The sequence below is a fragment of the Nomascus leucogenys genome, chromosome 3 (genome assembly GCF_006542625.1).
Source record: "Nomascus leucogenys isolate Asia chromosome 3, Asia_NLE_v1, whole genome shotgun sequence".
In the NCBI taxonomy this organism is placed as follows: domain Eukaryota; kingdom Metazoa; phylum Chordata; class Mammalia; order Primates; family Hylobatidae; genus Nomascus; species Nomascus leucogenys.
The window spans coordinates 151993062-152012507 of record NC_044383.1 but is presented as its reverse complement, the minus strand read 5'-3'; the positions used below and the strand labels follow the sequence as shown (position 1 = coordinate 152012507).

Sequence of the window (19446 nt, the reverse complement as noted above, 5' to 3'; positions counted from 1 at the left end):
GCCTGTTGCTATATTGATGCGGGGGTGGGGGGTAGTCCCAGGACAGGATATGGAGTAGCTTTGGGTCCGCCATGGGGTGTGAGGCGTGGCCTCGGGATAGAGATGGGCGTCATTCAGTCTGCCCAGGTGGTGGAGACAGACACCTGAGTTCAGACAAGGGTGTTGCCTTAGCTCAGAGCTCTCAGGCTTCCTGGATGGATAGGATGGATGCCCTCGGTCCCAGCCCAGATACCGGCAGCAGGGCAGGCATACCTTGGGTTCCAGAAGGCCTGGATCGGTGCTGGAAAGGACTAAAATTGGTGAGCACAAGCTCTGTGTTGGGGTGATCAGACCCACCACCAGGTCGTGGGGGTGACAAAGTCCAGTGGAGTAAAAGGATTGAGAAAAAGACAGTTTGAGAGAGAAAGGTGGGACACCAGGGGGCCATCGTGGAGGCTGCGAAGGCCCTGAGCGCTGGGAGCCCACAGTATTTATTGGTAATCCAACAAAGAAACAGGTGGTGATAATGTGGAGGTCAAAAGGGCAGGCGCATGAGCTACAGCTGTGACGGTTTAGCATTTACATGGAACATGTTCTGCTACTTGAGATACTGGGAATAGGGGCCTAGGAGCCTAGGAAGGCTAGAGCAAGGAGCCAGCAAGTCTAGACACATTCCAGAGGACATTATGCAAGCCCTGCCTCAGTTTCCCTCCCAACACTCAGCTTTTTCCCAACATGCCCCCTTTCTCTTTTTTATAAAAGAGAAGGTATCATTATTACTGTCATTATTACTAGCTATCATTAGCAGCTGTGCAGCCCTTAATTGCCGGTAGGTGACCCAGCTTCTCTTTTCTTAGCCCTTATTCAAACTGGAGTCACTCTGGTTTGACTGTTTCCCACATACCACCCCTTTACCTTTTCCAAGAGGACCCTTAATCCTAGGGGTTGCAGAAGGATGAAGGTCCATCTTCTGTAACTTCTTCATGCTGAATAGGGGCGACGATACTCCTGCCTGTCTTAGGGTCTCTCGTATTCAGGGTAGAGAGGAGCTGAGTCAGAAAGCATTGGTCCGATAAGCATCGTGACTCTGGTCGGTCCTCATTCCTTCTTCGCATTCAGATTCAACTGGCTCATGGCTCGTACTGGGGGAACCCGGTCCATGGTTGGGATCCATGGGTCCCTCCAGTCTCCCATTCCATGGTCGTACGCATCTTGAGGGCATCCACACGGTTTGTTCATCTCCTGCAAAAACACAAGCATACCCTCACCCCCACATTAGTAAATCTACTGAAACAGAAGCAAAAACTTCTGTGGCTGTAGCCGGGAGGCTACTGATAATGAGAAACAGGCCTTTTCTGATTAACAGAAGGCATAGAGAAAGCAAATCGAGGCTTTTCAAACCTTCAATTCCACTGTACTCTACAGGTGGGTCCACTAGATGCTGTGGCTCATGATAGATCTTCAGATGGTTGGTGGGCACCCACATAGGCACCTGATTGTCACCTGGAGAGACACAAGCAAATCCTCTTCCCCATAAAATTATCTTTAGGCAGTGATCAGAGGACGTAGATTCAGAGGTAAAGAGAATTTGGGGGGCCTAATGGCTTCCTGATGTTTGATAGGTGTTCCCTCGGAAGTTAGGAATTCCCTTTCTCTCCATATTGCTGCGTGGGCATGGAGGACTAGGTAAGCATGCTTAGAGTCTGTATATATATTTACCCTTTTTCCTTCTAATTCTAGTGTATAATGGCCTCTGCTTTTGCTAGGATGTGTCTCCCTAACAAAGGAGTGGGGCTTTCGGGCATAATTAGAAAGGCATGTGAAAAGAGTAAAGTTCCCCAGTCACAACTTAGTGGCTGGGAGAAGTATCAAGTGACTGCCTGTCCTAGGACCCCTCAGATAGGGACAGGTCTGGAGGACAGTTGTCCAGGACAGGAGAGTAAGACTGAGAAGGCCGCGCCAATGTCCAGGAGACAGTTAATCTCCTGGCCCTCAATGGTCAAGCATACCCAGGGCTCTGTGAGGATAATGGCATGGGCTGGCACTTGCCCTGGCACCCTCAGTCCTGCTGCTGGATCATCTGGTGAATGGCATCTGACTCAGAAGACCTTCGTCCCCTGGGGCAGTGGGCCTTCCAGTGATTCCCTTGACATCAGGGGCAGGGACGAGGGGGCAGCTTATTTCTATTGGGACAATCTTTTTTAACGTGTGCTTGTAGACTGCACTGGAAGCAAGCCCTATTAGGCATTCGCTTTGTCCAGCTTTTCCTTTTCCAGAGCCTCCAAAGTCCGCTTGCCTGAGGGCCATGACTAAAGCGGTGGACTTTTTTTTTTTTTTTAATCTCATTTGTCCCGTTCCGCCCGCTCCTCCTGATCTCTGTTATGAAAAACCGAGGTTGCCAAGTTCAATAGGGTGTCTAAGTTTTGCTCTGGGCCTAAGGCGGACTTTTGAAGTTTGTTTTCTAATGTCTGCAGCTGACCGAGTGATAAACTTATCTTTTAAGATTAGTTGGCCTTCAATAGAGTCAGGTGACAGGGAGGTGTGCTTCCTCAATGTCTCCCTTTGTCTCTCCAGAAAGGCGGTAGGATTTTCTTCCTTTCCGTGTGTTAAAGTGGACATCACTGAATAATTCACAGGCTTCTTCCTGGTTTTCCTTAGTCCTTCCAGCACGCAAGTTAGCAAATGTCTGCGGCACCAATCTCCATGTTCTGATTCTGTGTCCCAATGAGGGTCTACACTGGGAACTGCCTGCTGGCCTGTGGGGAATCGTTCTCTTTCCTCTGTTGTCATCCTATCATTGACCTGACTGAGATACCAGAGATCTCCAAACTCTCGGGCTGCAGTTATGGTGGCACTTCTCTCATTTGGGGTTAATGTCTGATTTAGCAGTAACATTGCATCTCTCCATGTGAGATCAAAGGATTGTCCTAACTCTTGTAAAACATCAATATAGCCATCAGGGTTATCTGAGCATGTACCTAGGTCTATTTTAATTTGTTTCAAGTCTGAGAGGGAAAAAGGTACATACACTCTAACTGGGCTGAATTCTCCAGAATACATCTTGGGGACATTTTTGCCTTGAGGGGAATGTTTCCCATCTGAAAAAAAAAAAAAGAAAAGAAAAACGTAGGGATGCCAGGACCCCTAGTCATTTTCCGATGAGCATTAGTCCTAGAGCGTCTGCTATGGTCCTAATGCTTATTCCTTTCCAGGGTGCGTAACCAGCCATGGACCCCTGCTTATCGGATTAGTTATGCTCACCGATGTAGCAGTCTTGCACCCCTTTTCCCGCCTTTCTTGACCACCAAGAAAGGGGTCCAGGCTGCTGGATTCTAGTGGTCCTTCACCAGCAGGCCCAACGTTGCCTTTGCACTCAGGGGTGAGTCCTAGAGCTGGGCTGGGTTCCTGAGTATTTCATGACAACCCAGCTGCCCCATCAGGATGCATTCCCATAAACAACAGTTCTTGCACAAATTCATTTCAGAGAGGGTGTAGGTAACCTTTTGAGTCAGGATTGAGATAGAGTTTTTTGATTCTGTGAGTACTTTAAGGGTTGGCTGACTGCAAACAGCTTGCACCCACGTTTGAGCAGACCAATTGTTAGGCACTTTTCCTAACTCTGCTTCTACAGGAGTTTCCCTATCAATTACTGAATACCCATTGTGGGCTTTTTTTTTTTTTCCCCCTCAATCACTGGGGAGGAACCATCGATGGTCCTGTCCTGAAGGGAGTTCTTCCTGGGTCTGGTCAGACCTTTGTATGGTAATTCAGATTTAAACTCCTCGTTAGGAAACCTTCTGGGTTAAGGGAATGTTTAGTGGTTAATGTTAAATCACCTTTTTCTAACAGAATAGCCCTATACTTTTAGATTTTTGAGTTAGTAAGCTACCTTTTTGCTTTTTTTTTTTTTCTTTTACTTAGGATAGCTCTGAACTGGTGAGGTGTGCTCACAATGAGGTTTCCTCTAAAGGTTATTTTCCTACTTTCTTCTGCTAGCAAAGCCACTGCTGCTACCGATGGAATGCATTTAGGCCATCCGCGGGTTACTGGGTTAAGGATTTTTGATAGAAAGGCTACTGGTTGTCAGTGGTCTCAATGCAGCACTTCTCACAGCATGTTCCTGGGACGCCTGGGGGCCCGGAGGCCTGTTAGGCTCTGTTTTCATAGTGACACTGAGCCAGCGTCACTCTTTTCCCCTCTCCTGCGATCCCCAGCGCAAAGTGGCATTACTGTGGTCCCGTGGTGCGTGATGGCACAGGACAGAACACAGTGGATGCAAGATCCCATGGCTTCTACTGAGCCCACCACTCATCTCTCATTTGTTTATTTTAGAAAATAGTTTTTAAAAATATATTAAAAATATGTTAACATAATGCGTTTATTGCTAACATGTCATGTATTTAAAGCTATTTAAATTTCTAATAAGTTTAACATAATAGGTAAAATCCACAAAACAGAAGCTCTTTGGGGTTCTCGGCCATCTGGTCTTGAGACCAAAGAAACTGGGAGCCCCCTGGCATGGAGGGGAGTGTGTGCTCTGGCGCCCCCTGCCTAGACAGGCTGCCCTTGGCCGCATGCTACTTGTGTGACTACTTGGGTAAGCCTTGGTTTGTCATCTGTAAAATGCAAGTATCGCTAGTACTGCTCTCATAGGGCTTTCATGAGCTTTCAGTGATGTAACAAATCCAGATAAAGTGGATTATTTAGTGCAGAATAGACATTGCCTGTTATCATCTTAATAATGGGGAAAAAGAAATACTTTAAAATTATTAGCATCCAACACATTTCCTAAGTGTTTTTTAATTCCCAAAGCCTTTCACAGTAACAGACCAGTGGTAGAAGAAATGTAGACATTTTTAAGTTATTGGCAAGTTTTCCAAGTAATAAAATTGGTTTTAAACTGGCATAAGCTTCTCCTGTGTTAAAATTCAGGTTTGGTTTTAGTTCTAGATGTTTGACTGCTTACTGTTATGTCATGTAAAATGATTTGAATGAAAGTATAGAAAGAAGTGGACCATAGGGGATAATGAGAAACAATGTATTGAAATAGTTCCCATTTTGAAGTTTTCTGCTTGTACATATAATTATGCCTTAGTAAAAAAGAAGAAATTAAGTTAATGAGAAAAATGAAATTTTTTTCAAATAATGGCTAATTTCCTGGAGTTGTGATGTGATTACTGGCTCCAATTTTATTCACTGGTAACGACGCAGGAATGAGCAGTTGAGCAGCCAGCATGCATTGTGTGCGAGCACGGAATCCTTGGGCTCATTTCTGTAGGGTCTGGGCAGGTGGGATGACCAGATCTGAGGCGCTTTACACAGTAGGGTCACCGAGCTGCAGCCTTGATAATTCTTCAGTCCACACAGTTCAAATCTGTGGAACAGCTGCCCTCTGTAATTTTAGTTGGGCCTGAATGCAATATTCCTGGTGTTTTATTTTAGTGATTGAAATATTCTCTGTGCACATATTATTCACTGGAAATGTCTTAAAGGATTGTTGTAATGGAAATTCTTTACTCTGATACACACTTTACTCTGACAGAATAGTGGGGTGGATAATTACCATTCCCACATGTGGACAATATTGTGTTATTGTTATATTTGAAATCTGAAAATCAAATTTAATTTAAAACATAAATGACATAAAACATAAGTCAAAAATATGGACAGTTCTAAATACATAGGACCCTTAAGCAATGTAGGGGTTAGGGGTGCCAGCCTCCCATAGGGTCAGAAATCCTTGTATAACTTTGACTCTGCAAAACATAACTACTAATAGCCTACTGTTGACCAGAAGTCTTATCGATAACTTAGTTGATTAACATATTTTGTATGTTATGCCAGGCGCGTGGCTCACGCCAGTAATCCCAACACTTTGGGAGGCCGAGGTGGGCGGATCACAAGGTCAGGAGATCGAGACCATCCTGGCTAACACGGTGAAACCCCGTCTCTACTAAAAGTACAAAAAATTAGCCGGGCGTGGTGGTGGGCACCTGTAGTCCCAGTTACTGGGGAGGCTGAGGCAGGAGAATGGCATGAACCCGGGAGGCGGAGCTTGCAGTAAGCTGAGATTGCACCACTGCACTCCAGCCTGGGCAACAAAGTGAGACTCCGTCTCAAAAAAACAAAAACAAAAGCAAAAAAACCACCATATTTTGTATGTTATATGTATTATATACATTAGACAGTATTCTTAAAGTAAGCTGAAGAAAATGTTAAGACAATCATAAAGAAGAGAAAATACATTTACTATTCTTAAGTATTGAAGTGGCTCATCATGAAGGTCTTCATCCTCATCACCATTACCTTGAGTAGGCTGAGGAGGAGGAAGGGGAGGGGTTGGTCTTGCTGTCTCAGGAGTGGCAGAGGCAGAGGAAAATCCTCCTATAAGTGGACCCTCGCAGTTCAAACCCGTGGTGTTCAAGGGTCAACTGTATTTGGTTTTGCTTAGTTGACCTTTTAAATCAACTTATTTGAGACAGTAAATTTAGATAAGATGTAATCATGCAAGATAAGATGTAATCATGCTTTTTAGAAATCAGCTCTTGTTCAGTTGAACCCCAAAATCTAGTTCTGAGACAGATTAGCTGATCTCAGTATCCTAGTACCCAAGCTTTACTATTCAATATTACATATGAATAGTTATAATTATTGTGTTCTGGGCAAGCTATGAGAAATCCCTTGTAAATTATAAGCTAAATTTTACATTTTTTTATTTTTATTTTTTTTTTGAGATGGAGTATTGCTCTGTTGCCAAGGCTGGAGTACCATGGCACGATCTCAGCTCACTGCAACCTCCACCTCCCGGGTTCAAGTGATTCTCCTGCTTCAGCCTCCTGAGTAGCTGATATTACAAGCACATGCCACCACTCCCAGCTAATTTTTGTATCTTTAGTAGAGATGGGGTTTCACCATGTTGGTCAGGCTGGTCTCAAACTCATGACCTCAGGTGATCCACCCACCTTGACCTCCTAAAGTGCTGGGATTACAGTCGTGAACTACCGTACCCAGCTACTAGATTTCTTTAATTGCTTTTCAGTTACACCTACTGTCCTGAAGTTAAACGTAGCCATCTCTCTGGTGTGGCTTTCCTTGCTGGGAACTGCTGCTGGCTGCTTGCATCAACCGAAGGGTATTTCTAACGGATTCTTTAACAGCCAGAGCACCAGTGAGGGCCAGCGACAGAGGCTGCTTTCACACATTCTGTTTCAGGCCCAAGCCAATCTTTCTAACTTCTAATTTACAAGGAGCTGAAGGTTTCAAGTAGCAGAAGTAGCTGGGCAGGGGACAAGCAATGCTGTCATCTGAGTGCTTTTATCAGAGTCTGAAGAGGGGAGAGTCTGTCGGCAATGCTAACTCCTCCGTCACTCCTGGGGCAGCAACCCGCTATGAGAACCCGGAGCTCAGAACCCCTCATAGGAGCATGCTTTGCTCTGCAGGTTCTGGGGAGACAGGGAAGAGGCACTGCCCCTCCTACCTGGCCTGGTGACGAGGTAGCGGACACTCAGAATGTACTTTTCTGCCTCTCAAGGGTCACACAAACTTACAGCTTTCCACATCTCCAAGCTTCTGGGCTGGTATGAGTCGTCTGGGAGGACTTGGAGAATCCCAGTTCTCATCTGGTCAGACATGTGCATTAATCTGATCAACTATCACTTTTCTTGGCTTAAAAAGGCCCAAATCGCTACTAGTTTGGGGTGAGAGGTCACTTAATCCAATCACCCTGATCTACCAAGACTTTCCCTCTCAGCTTTAGTGTAAAAGTTTCAATCTGGCCTTGGACTCGCACTCCTGGGGTGGAGTCTTTTCTCCTCCGTCCCGTTAGAGCTGTGTGATGGCAGGTGCATAGCTACCTCGCCTCTGTACGACCAGTGTCCAGCAGAATGCAGACAGCAGTGGATGCAGACAGCAGTGGAAGTCAGGAGCATCATTATGAGGCCACCAACCCATTCTCACCCCCAAACTATCATTCCTTCTGAAGCATCCTAAGAGTAAGGAGATAGGAAGGAGAGAAGACCCCACCAGCCCACCAATTTTGCACGTTGCCACCAGCACCGTCACAGCTTTCGCACTGCGGGGCTCCAAACTCAGACGTCTGCGTGTCCAAGTGTTTGCTGATTTTTCTCCATAGCCTGCCTCTCCAGCTGTGCCCCCATACATGATATCTGATACCTCCCCCCGCCCCACCCCCATCCTCTCCTGCCTCACCCTCTCTTCCAGTCCTCCACTTTCCAGGCACAGAACTGTGGGCCTCCTGCCGCCACTGACGTGCCTCTTCCCACACCCATCCAGAGATTCTAAAACCTGGAATAAAACATATAAAACATATTGAGGAGGAGTTTTCAGTATCCTAGGACCTCACCTGTCAAGCCGATTAACAGCCTGAGCCCACGGGCAGAGACATGCTGGCAGGGATGGAGGGAAGGTGCCTGTGAGCTGGGAGGCTTGTTTCAGAGCTATATTGGGGTGGTTTGGGAGGTGCTGGTAGAGGTGAGGGGCCCAAACCTGTCACCCTAACCGAAGCTCTGGTGAGAAGTGTTTCCCACCACCTGCCAGGTTTCCATGACGCTCCCCTGTATCCACAGCGCAGTTCTCCGAGGCCACCAACAGTCAACAGGGAGAGGCGCTGCTGCTGCCTCGGAGACTGAGGCGGCTGGGGGAGGGCGATGCTGTCCTGCTGTGACTGTCGGCACAGGGCACATTTGTGTTTACCCACCGTTGAACGTGCTTTGGAGCTAACCTGGGGCCATAACCATCACACACCTGGTTTCCATCAGAAAAGTGTATCTGATGGAAAGTACTTTGCGGAGATCTAAGCAGTTGATGATTATCCTTAAGTAATGCAGGGACTGCACACATGAAACGTTGACTTTTTGATCCGTCACTTTGCAACTGTTCAATTATTTATTAAACAAACATTTGAATATTGTAGGATGTCTTCATGTGTCTACAACTAGAATGTAAATTGACAGTGAAGATTTATCTCATTAATTCTGAATCTCTGCTACAGTGATAAATATATTGCTTTGCTCATAGGAATTATTAAAGGGACTTAATGTCTAATATTTGCTGTGTAATCAGCATTATATAGCTGAAACTGAACTATTTTGCCTGTTCATAGATACTTAGGTTTTGAATTTGAAAGTGACTCCTCAAGGGGTGGCATGAACACTATGTAAGATTCACTGAAGGTCTTTTCTCCCCTCTCAGCTCCAGCCCGCTTTTCTCTGTGAAGCAGGATGTGTGGGGCCGCAGAGCTGCATCTACTCGCGGTGCCTTTCCCGCCGTCTCGAAGGCACGGAGAGGCTACAAGGGATTTTCTCTCAAACGTGCAGAGCCTCCACCTATGACTCCGGAAGGCTGCCAGCTCCCCCAGGGGGCTGCTCCTGGCTTTCGACGGACTAAATTAACCTCGGGCCACCGGAGCGCCAGCTGGGGGAGCCCCGGGATGCCTGGCGCGCGCTCCGCCCTCCGCTGTCCTGGCACTTTGCTCCCATTCAACAGTCGGTCGTGACACCAGCCGGGCACAGCCTGGGGCCTGGCAGGGCCGCGTCCTTCGCGAGCGCGCTGGGCTCCTCCTCCTGCCGGCCCGGCCCGCGTCTCCGCTGTGGGGACCCGGGGGCGCCGCGACTCGCCCGCAGTCGGACGGCGGGAGGCAGTTCCCGCAGGGTCCAGTCCCGGGAGCACCCCCCCAGGAGGAGGGGAGGGTGGGAGCGCCTCTCTTGGAGTCCCCGGATTTGGTCGCTGGGATGTGAGGAAGCCGGAGAGGCCGCGGCTGGACGCAGGTGGGTGTGGAGGGGCCGCCCGGACTGCGGCGACCCGCTCCGCGCACAGTGGCTGAGCGCCCGCCTCTCTTTCTAGGGGCTGAGGATCCGGCGGCTCGGCTGCACCATGCCCTTCCCGCCCATGCCGCCGCCGCCCGCCCCCGCCCCCGCCCCGGGGGCCCAAGCCGCGCGCCAGTTACCCCGGAGGCCCTGCGCGGCGGGGGACAAGAAGAAGAGGCCCCCACAGCGGCCCGAGGGGCTCCTCTCCAGCTCCTGGCCCTCCGCCACGCTCAAGAGGCCGCCGGCCCGGCACGGCCCCGGCCCGGACAGGACGCAGCCGCCGGCCCCTCCGGGCGTCTCCCCCCAGGCCTTGCCCAGCCGCGCGCGGGCCCCAGCCACGTGCGCCCCGCCCCGGCCGGCCGGCTCCGGCCACAGCCCAGCGAAGACCACCTACGCGGCGACCTCGGCTGGGACGGAGACCACCGCCGCGGGGACCTCCTCGGGGGCGGGGGCTTGTCCCGACGCTGCTGGGCGCTTCTCCCTGAATCTCACCCCCGAGGCCGTCCTGGTCATCCAGAGGCGTCATCTGGAGAAGCAGCTGCTGGCGCGGCACCGCAGGCCCTTCCCCTCACCCTCTGCCGAACCCAGGCGCCTACTCGCCCCCTGTCTCCCGGCTAGGGCCGCGGGCCTGCGGAGAGGCGGCCCCGCCAGCGACCCCGACGCACCCCCCACCGCTGGCCAGGGCCGCCGCGCGCCTCCGCCCCGCGCCCAGCTGCTGCACGGCGGCCTGCAGGTTCCCCAGCTCAGCCCGCGGCTCGGGGCCCTGCGGCCGATGCTCAAGGTGTCGCTGCTCAACGAGCGGCACAGGTACGACGACGTGGAGTACGAGGAGGAGCCAGAGGCGGTGGACGAGGGCCTGGTACGCAAGTGCACGGAGTGGCTGCGCGGCGTGGAGTCGGCGGCTGCCGCGCGGGGCCGGGCCGGGACCCTGGACTCACGGCGGCACCTGAGCACGCTGTGAGCCCAGCGGGCCTGCGGGGACAGGCCAGGCCTGATGCCACCTCACTTCCTGCACGCGCCACTCCGCCTAGGGGCCCTCGGGGAAGACCGCAGGCTCCTCTGGCCGCCAGCGCCCACTTTCGGGACACTGGTGCGCAAGCTGGCCCACGTGGGGCGCAGCCAGACTCGCCCGACGGCCACGGCCCCCCTCCTGCCCTCGCCAGCCGGCAGCCCGGGCCTTTCTCGTTCACACCGGTGGTATCTACCCCAAATGCCCGCCTCTGCCCCACTCTGGCCTCCTCTTGGCATCGCCGAGCATCCATGCAGTTCGTGGGGAATTAAGCAACTGAGAAAATGCCTCTCGGCTCCCCCAGCCCCAAGGTTCGTCTAGGTCCCAGAGACCGTCTGCCTGGAGGCGGGCCTTCCCCAGGGCTACATCTGCACTCCCTGTGTTGTCACCCTCGGCCGGCGCCGGGCACCCTGGACAGTGCGGTGGGCGATGGCCCAGGTGGGTGGCCGCGACGGTGGCCTCCTGCAGAGCTGGGACCCGGTGCTACATTTGTGATTTTGTTTTCTCCCAAGTCAGAACAATGTTGAGGGTATTAGACATCCCTGAAACTCAGTTAACCGAATTTCCAGTCTCCAAAGCGGAAGGGTAGGCATCGCCAGGCGCTGGTGAGCCCTGGTCAATGAGCGCTTCCATGGAAACCGCTCGGCTGATTACATTTTTTCTGTGTATTATTTGAATAGAGAGTAAAGGTCCTCCGCTGTTTCGTAACCATATCCTTTCCCCCCGCTAACTGGAGGCTGATTTCTACGTATTTCTTCCATGTATCTGAGAATATCTAACTCGAAGGATGAGAAGGAAATAAAATGTTATAATCAGATAAGGCTGGTTATAGAAGAGTAATGTATTACCTCAATTTTTGACTTACTTTGTAAAAGCCAATAACTGGTTTAATGTTTATCTTGATAGACTTTAAATGTATCAAGTCTTAATTGTATTTTAAATTGAAGCCTTACGTTTTTAAAAACAGATTTTGTATTTTTCTTGTGAAGGTCTTTGCTCTAATAACTCTCTCTCTCTCTCTAATTCTAGGCACACATTTAGTTAGATGTGAAGCATTTAATTCACTGGGAGCTAGGTCAGCTGCCAGATGAGTTGCAAAAAAAAAAAAAAAAAAAACCTACCCATTGAATAACTTCTTTGAATTTGGAGATAAGTTTTCTTTTACTTAAAATGAATATATTAATACTAGAGGGGCAAAACTAGCAATGCTTGCGGAAGTGACGGTGCTGCTATTGTTCCACCCCTACCCAGATGGTCTCTGAGTGCACCGTCCTGGGCAGACCACACGGTCTGGAGCTGAGAGGGTGGTGCAAGAGTGCATTGACTCCAAGCCGAAGGCAGGAGTGGCTCAACTTGGTCTCGTCTTGCACTTAGTGCAAATACCAATAATTAAGATGCCTAGACTTCTGCCCTTGGTCACAGTAACAACAACATTTTGAAGACTTTTCCCTGGTGGCATCCTAGAGGGACCGACTTTCTGCAGCCTGTGTCTTCCAAGCTGAGCTTCTGCTGCAGTGTGGCTGTCACTGCACCTGTGTGTCTCCCTGACGTCCCTGTCAGCTGCTTCATTGTGATTTCCTTTCTTCTCCTGCCCTTTCTCTAGGCTCTGTCCCAGCATCTCCTGTTCTTAACTGGCCACAATACAACACTAAGCACATTTTTAGTAATTTGCATTTATTAAATAGAGTTTGTGGGCCTTGTTCTCTAAAAGCAGATGAGTGGAACATTTATGTTTCCCTGGACAATGAGCCTCAATAAAAAACAAACAGAAAAAAAGGTTTTACACGTGATACATGATATCTTTTCATTGCTGTTAAGGACATTTTGAGAAAGTTTTCTAAGTCGCTATGCTCCAATTTCTTAATGCTTAAATAAAAGAGAAATTCAGTGACTTGTGCTTCTTTTTGAGGGGGACACTGAAAACTGGTCAGGAAGAGACTACTGAGGGATTTACAATTCGTATGACATGATTTCTTCATAGTGGCGCTCAACCTAAGGTTCTGGGATTTCCAGGAGTTGACAAAGGTTTGCTGGTTTTAATCACTACTAGAATTTTTAAGAATCACTACCAGGATTTTTAAGATAGTCAAATACTCTAAGGTTATTTGGCAATGACATTTGACCTTTTATGGGGCCACAAATCCCCATGAAAGCTATATTCCAAAAGGACTCCTAAAACCATGTACCACACAGCAACAAAACATTGCATATAATTTGCATATATTTTAGGAAGCTCATGGGTCCTAGGTTAAGGACTCCTCCTATATACACTCACTAGAATTTTTTTTTTATTTTGTCTAAAGTAATTTCAAACTAGTAGGTCATACCAATCAGAAATTAAAGGGTCAATTTGAATAATTGCTAGACTATTAGATTACTATTATATTATTATCAAATTATCCCGTAACTGTACTGTCTCATAGCAGGGACTGAGCAGGACTTCCCCCCCAGGAGAGAAAATTGGGTGCCACTGTGTAAGTAAAAGTGTTGCCAGTTCCAAAGATTGAGCATATATGTGACTTAATTCCATCTATTTAGAGAATAGCTGGCACTTTAAGATAGGTTTTATGTTGATCTGCCTTATTTCTAGAAAAGTGGATGCCAAGTTGTCAGAACCATTAGTTGTGGGGTTTCCCTAGAAATCATGCAGTTCAGTTTAGGGTGGGTGATCTGTGGGATCTTTGCTTTTCAGCATGGTAATTTCAGCCAACCATGGTATGTCATTCAAAGAAAGTCTGAAAATAACAGTCTCTCTAGTAAGCAAGGACACTTTTGCATCAACAGAAATGCAACGCAGGCCTTTGTGACCTGTAGGAAACCTGGATTGATGTGGTTCCCCAGCGTGGCCTCTGTCCAGATGCTGCCTGGGTAAGGGCACAGCTGCTCCCGCAGCCTGTAGTGGTGGCCCCATGGCCTGGCTTGGAGTCGGAGCACCCCTCAGCATTGTGTGCGAGAAGGTACTGCACCATGGTTCAAGGTGGGTTTTGGTGCCCTGGAGGCTGGAGTTGCCACACTGATGCTGTCATTTATCCACATCTTTCATTAAACTTCCATGTCTGTTTCCTCTTCTGTCTGTGGGGATAGTTGAACATAGGTGACCCTGGTGAGGATTATGAGGCAATATGCAAAGCGTTCCCCCAGCTCAAGGTTAACTGTAATTTTTACTATTTCAAAAAAGTCATAACTACTCAAAAAACTCTGGCACTCTTGTGCACATTCAAAACCCTCCCTAGTTACAGCATTCTGAGATTTTTATCTTTAACCATTTAATGCACACCTACACTTTTATATTCCTGAGGAATTAAAAAATTAAAATGTCTGTTGTGTTTTGCCTTCTCGTCTCACACTTAATTATTATGTTACAAGCATAAAATTTAGCTCTGAGCTTCCTGGTAGCAGAGACAAAGTTTAAAGTAAGAGTCATATAATCTCAATATCTAATAATAAGAAACACTTCTCGGAGAAAATTGTTATGTGTGTATTTGGATTATATACAACATAATGGATAGTAGTATCCTTAAATGCAACTTCTCAAAGATGCCTAAATGTTCTTGTTGGTTTTTTATTTTTTGAGATGGAGTCTCACTCTGTTGCCCAGGCTGGAGTGCAGTGGCGCGATCTCGGCTCACTGCAAGCTCCGCCTCCCGGGTTCACACCATTCTCCTGCCTCAGCCTCCTGAGTAGCTGGGACTACAGGTGCCCGCCACCATGCCCGGCTAATTTTTTTGTATTTTCAGTAGAGACGGGGTTTCACTGTGTTAGCCAGGATGGTCTCGATCTCCTGACCTCGTGATCCGCCTGCCTCGGCCTCCCAAAGTGCTGGGATTACAAGCGTGAGCCACCGTGCCCGGCCAGATTGCAAAGATTTTGTTTGCTCCCCACAATCTCTTATTTTTGCCTTTGTATCTGCTCTGAAATTTTGTTTTTTTGTTTTTTTGGTTTTTTGGTTTTTTTTTTGAGACAGAGTCCCACTCTGTCACCCGGGCTGGGGTGCAATAGCGTGATCTTGGCTCACTGCAACCTCAGCCTCCTGAGTTCAAGCAATTCTCCTGCCTCAGCCCAAGTAGCTGGGATTACAGGTGCCCACCATCATGTCTGGCTAATTTTTGTATTTGTAGTAGAAATGGGGTTTCACCATGTTGGCCAGGCTGGTCTTGAACTCCTGACCTCAGGTGATCCACCTGCCTCAGCCACCTAAAGTGAGGGGATTATAGGCGTGAGCCACCTTGTCCGGCCTGCTCTGAAATTTTTGACCGAATCTGCGGTGCCAGGCAGATAATCTAAGGCACAGTCCTTTAACGAACCTGTGCAGGGCGCAGGCCAGGCTGGGCCGTTCTCTGCTGCCTGCTGGCCCACAGCGCTGCGGCTCCAGCGGTCTGTCTGCATTCTGATGCATGTGTACAGAGAAACACTCTGTCTTGCTTTCTCTTCTTAAAAAGTTTTCTTTTTCCCACCTTCTCTCTTTTTTCTTCTTCTGATCACTCTTGGCAATTTTCTTTTGCTCTTAACTTTCTCTTCTTTTTTTGCTAAAACCGTGACCATATGCTGTCTCTAGCTGACTCGGCAGTTATCTTCCTTTCACTTCTAGGTGGAGGCCACCGAATTAAGAGGACACAGGCTGTACATTTCCATTCACTAAGAGAGAAAATCTCAAATGCTCTCATCACAAAAATGTCAAACTTTTGAGGTGATGGATAGATTAATTAGCTTGATTTAATCATTATGCCTCGTAGTCAAAATTCATAACATCTGCATAAGTCCTGGAGGTGGCTTCTCACATACCCTCCAACAGGTAGAGCGTTGAGATGCTGGTGCTGACTGCTTTGCACGCATGGGCAAGCTTGAGCCTCACAGCAACCTTCTTTCTCTTTACAGGTGTAGAAAATGAGTCTCTGGCTGGGCGCATTGGCTCACGCCCATAATCCCAACACTTTGGGAGGCCAAGGTCAGGGGACGCCTGAGGTCAGGAGTTTGAGACCAGACTGGCCAACATGGTGAAACGCTGTCTCTACTAAAAATATAAAAATTAGCCGGGCATAGTGCCAGGCACCTGTAATCCCAGCTACTTGGGAGGCTGAGTCAGGAGAATCGCTTGAACCCCGGAGGCGGAGGTTGCAGTGAGCCGAGATAGCCCCACTGCACTCCCGCCTGGGTGACAAGAGCGAGACTTCATCTCAAAAAAAAAAAAGAAAAAAGAAAATGAGTCTCTGAGGGTAAAGCAACTGACACATTCACTTCACACCTATTTAGTTTTACAGCTGAGCTCATGCCCAGGTTGGCCTGAGTTCAAGCTCCTAACCAGTATGCGAAGGGCCTGTCCCAGTGCTGTAGGGCCAAGTGGGAGACCAGGTGGGACTTCAGGAGCCTCCCAGGAAGTGGATTTAGGACCCTGAGGGTTCCATGGACTGTAGATTTAAAACCTCTGATGAATAATGACCACAGCAGAAATCAGCAAAATAGGACAATAGGAAAGATTAACAAGGTCTGAAGTTGATTCTTTAAAAAAAAAAAATTAGATTAAGCAACCCTTAGCAAGATTGTTCAAGAAAAAAAATAACAAATTATCAAGACCAGGAATGAAAGAAGGGATATAACTACAGATGCTACAGATGTGAAAAGGATCCGCAGACACGCTGTGAACAGAAAGAGGCCTGGGCCACAGCCCTTCCAGCCCACTGCCCACAGTGTCATGCAGAGTGAGAACTCACCCTCATTTCCCACTGTTATTTTAGAAAGATTTTTTCTGTGGTCAATACCTTCTTTGCCATAATTAAAAACAGCCAATATACATATGACTGAGGCTGAAATTCTGTGATTTACGATGTTCTTTGTAGGAGTGGAGGCAAGGACGATTTTGCTTTTATTTTCTTCATCGAAAGAACAGATATACAGAACTCCCCCGGCGCACATCATCTCAAATGTTTTGGAAAAAATCTTTCCCTTTTGCAAATGAGAGCCTAATTTGCATGGCCACAGCATTCATGGAGAGGGGGATGCCTGGTCCCTGGGGCATGAGAACCGCAGTCCCCCTCCAACACCCACTGCCCTCTCTGAGCAAGCACTGGACTTTAGCTCACCTCTCCGCCCCTGTAGATCTGTGCAAGAGATCAGCTCCCCACAGCCTCTCCCGCCTTCTAGTAACATCAATAGGAAGACTCACTTTAATTTCCGAGGTGTCACATTCATCACTGACTGGACGCAACTGCTTTGTCAATCTTGTAGATAAAGGCGGGGAAACTCTTTGGGAGGGATCCCCCATCACTCAGGTAGGAGTGGCAACAACCAACTCATAGCCAGTTCAAGGCAGACATGGCTTCCTTCTGGACGGTGCCTGCCTCAGGGCCTGGGGTCAGCCGAGGGAGCTGGGCTCGGCGTGCTCCTCTTTGTACCTCACCCCATGGGGATGTCCTTCTGTTGGAGCAGGGAGGGAAACATCCCTGCAAATCTACTTTGGACAACCTCCCAACATGCACTTGTCACTGTCGCTTCATGGTCGAGAGGCCACCAACATTCGAGTTAAGACTGTTCCGGGATTAGAGAAAACGGCCTGTTTCCTTACTATAGCTCACGATGGAGGGGTCGGCGTGGGGTTCCTGAGTTAGTATCATGAAAGCAGGAAATCTTTACTCCAGGAAGTTGTTTAAAAAACACTTATACGGCAGGGCGCGGTGGCTCACGCCTGTAATCCCAGCACTTTGAGAGGCCGAGGCGGGCGGATCACGAGGTCAGGAGATCGAGACCATCCTGGCTAACACGGTGAAACCCCGTCTCTACTAAAAAATACAAAAAATTAGCCGGGCGAGGTGGCGGGCGCCTGTAGTCCCAGCTACGCGGGAGGCTGAGGCAGGAGAATGGCGTGAACCCCAGGGGGGCGGAGCCTGCAGTGAGCCGAGATCGCGTCACTGCACTCCAGCCTGGGTGAAAGAGCGAGACCCCGTCTCAAAAAAAAAAAAAAAAAAAAAAAAACAAAAAACACTTATACGAGCCAGGCACGGTGGTTCACGCCTGTAATCCCAGCACTTTGGAAGGCCGAGGCGGGCTGATCACTTGAGGTTGGGAGTTTGAGACCAGCCTGGCCAATATGGTGAAACCCTGTCCTACTACTAAAAATACAAAATTAGCCAGGCATGGTGCCGCATGCCTATAATCCCAGCTACTCAGGATGCTGAGGCAGGAAAATCGCTTGAACCTGGGAGGCGGAGGTTGCGGTGACCCGAGATCGTGCCATTGCGCTCCAGCCTGGGCAACACGAGCAAAACTCCGTCTCGAAACAAGCAAACAAACAAATAAAAAGCAAACAAAAACGCTTTTACGAAACCAGCTATCTGGGAAAACGAGAAGGAGCACAGGCGCCAAGGGGCACTGGACGGCTCCGACGGGGGCCTTGCGTCCCCTGTGCTGGCTCCAGTCCCAGGTCCACCCCTTTCTCAGGGAGGGACCGCCGTGGGGCCGCTATCATCTCTGTGCCCGCTTCCCTGGACAGAGCACCAAAGGTGCCGAGGCCCGTGCCTGGCACTTGGTAAGATGGCCTTGGCCATCGTCTGTCACTGTCACATCTCGTCCCTTGGTGCAGCCTTGCAAGGGTGAGCCTGGCTTGACTGCAGCCCAGCGCTGCGGAGACAATGGAGCCACAGAGTTCCGAGACACTCGCTGCCCTTTGTGGCTCTCCTCATCTGCGGTGTCGTCATGCCGCAGAAAAAGAGCACACGCAGCACACAGGAGAGAGACTCCAAACAAAGGGCCTCGTTCATCCACTTAAAGGACAACGAGCGCCTGCTTCTGTGTCATCCCAGGGTCTGCAGAGAGACATCGAGAGGAGTGGAAGTGTCAACTGAAGAAAACTGAAGAACAGATGAGCTCACATAGTTTCACATTTGTTACAAATCATGATGCTCTCAGGCCAACTGGATCCAGGGGGCAGCCGGGGCTATAGTCAAAGCTGCACTAAAGAGATGACTTTATCTCCCTACTCTCAACAGCAGGCATATATTTTGTGGAGAGAAAAAGTTATGAGCACCTTTTCTAGGGATACCTATCTGGGCTTGCAGCCCAGCAACTTCCAGAAGAAACTATAGTCACATGTCCACAATAAAATATTTACCAGAATTTTAGAAAAATGAGTTCTCAATATTCTCAATGTAGCACCTCGTGCAGCAGCATGGCAGAATATTGTGATCACGCCAGTGATATTTTGCTGTGTGTAGTTTTTAAGTTATACTTACCTTTGTTTTAAAATAGATCTGGTTAGGATGATAAATGAGGAGCTGGGAAATGAAGGGACAGAGCGAGTTCTAATTACGTGAAGATCTCTAAGAAATAGTCCTGTGCTTTCTGAACCCAGGGGAGCGTGTTTCCAATGGTACTGGAGACCTGGGAATACGCTGGCTGGAATCGCCTTATGTCTCAATTTTCCGTAGCCTCCCCCAGCACTGAACCCCATGAGCACGTACTTAGTGATGATGGCCAAAGATTCTATTTTTGCTGTAACAGTCAGCACCACTAGGGTGAGCACGGCAAGGCAACTGGAGATGGCTCATTTGCTCCATAGTAAGCTACTGGGATTTTTTAATGAGGAGAAGGGAGGGCGTGAAGTGTTTGAAGAGGTGGGAGAGGGATGGGCAGGGCACCCAGAAT

The 19446-nt window shown here is 48.8% G+C and overlaps 1 protein-coding gene across 1 annotated transcript; it reads left to right on the top strand.

Moving 5' to 3' along the window:
• The first annotated feature begins 9562 nt into the window (after window positions 1–9562).
• Window positions 9563–11938, top strand: PRR18 (proline rich 18). Its single transcript, XM_030809955.1, has 2 exons — window positions 9563–9764; window positions 9841–11938. The coding sequence occupies exon 2, from the start codon at window positions 9871–9873 to the stop codon at window positions 10762–10764; it is 894 nt and encodes a 297-aa protein (XP_030665815.1). The 5' UTR covers window positions 9563–9764; window positions 9841–9870; the 3' UTR covers window positions 10765–11938.
• The last annotated feature ends 7508 nt before the right edge of the window (window positions 11939–19446 follow it).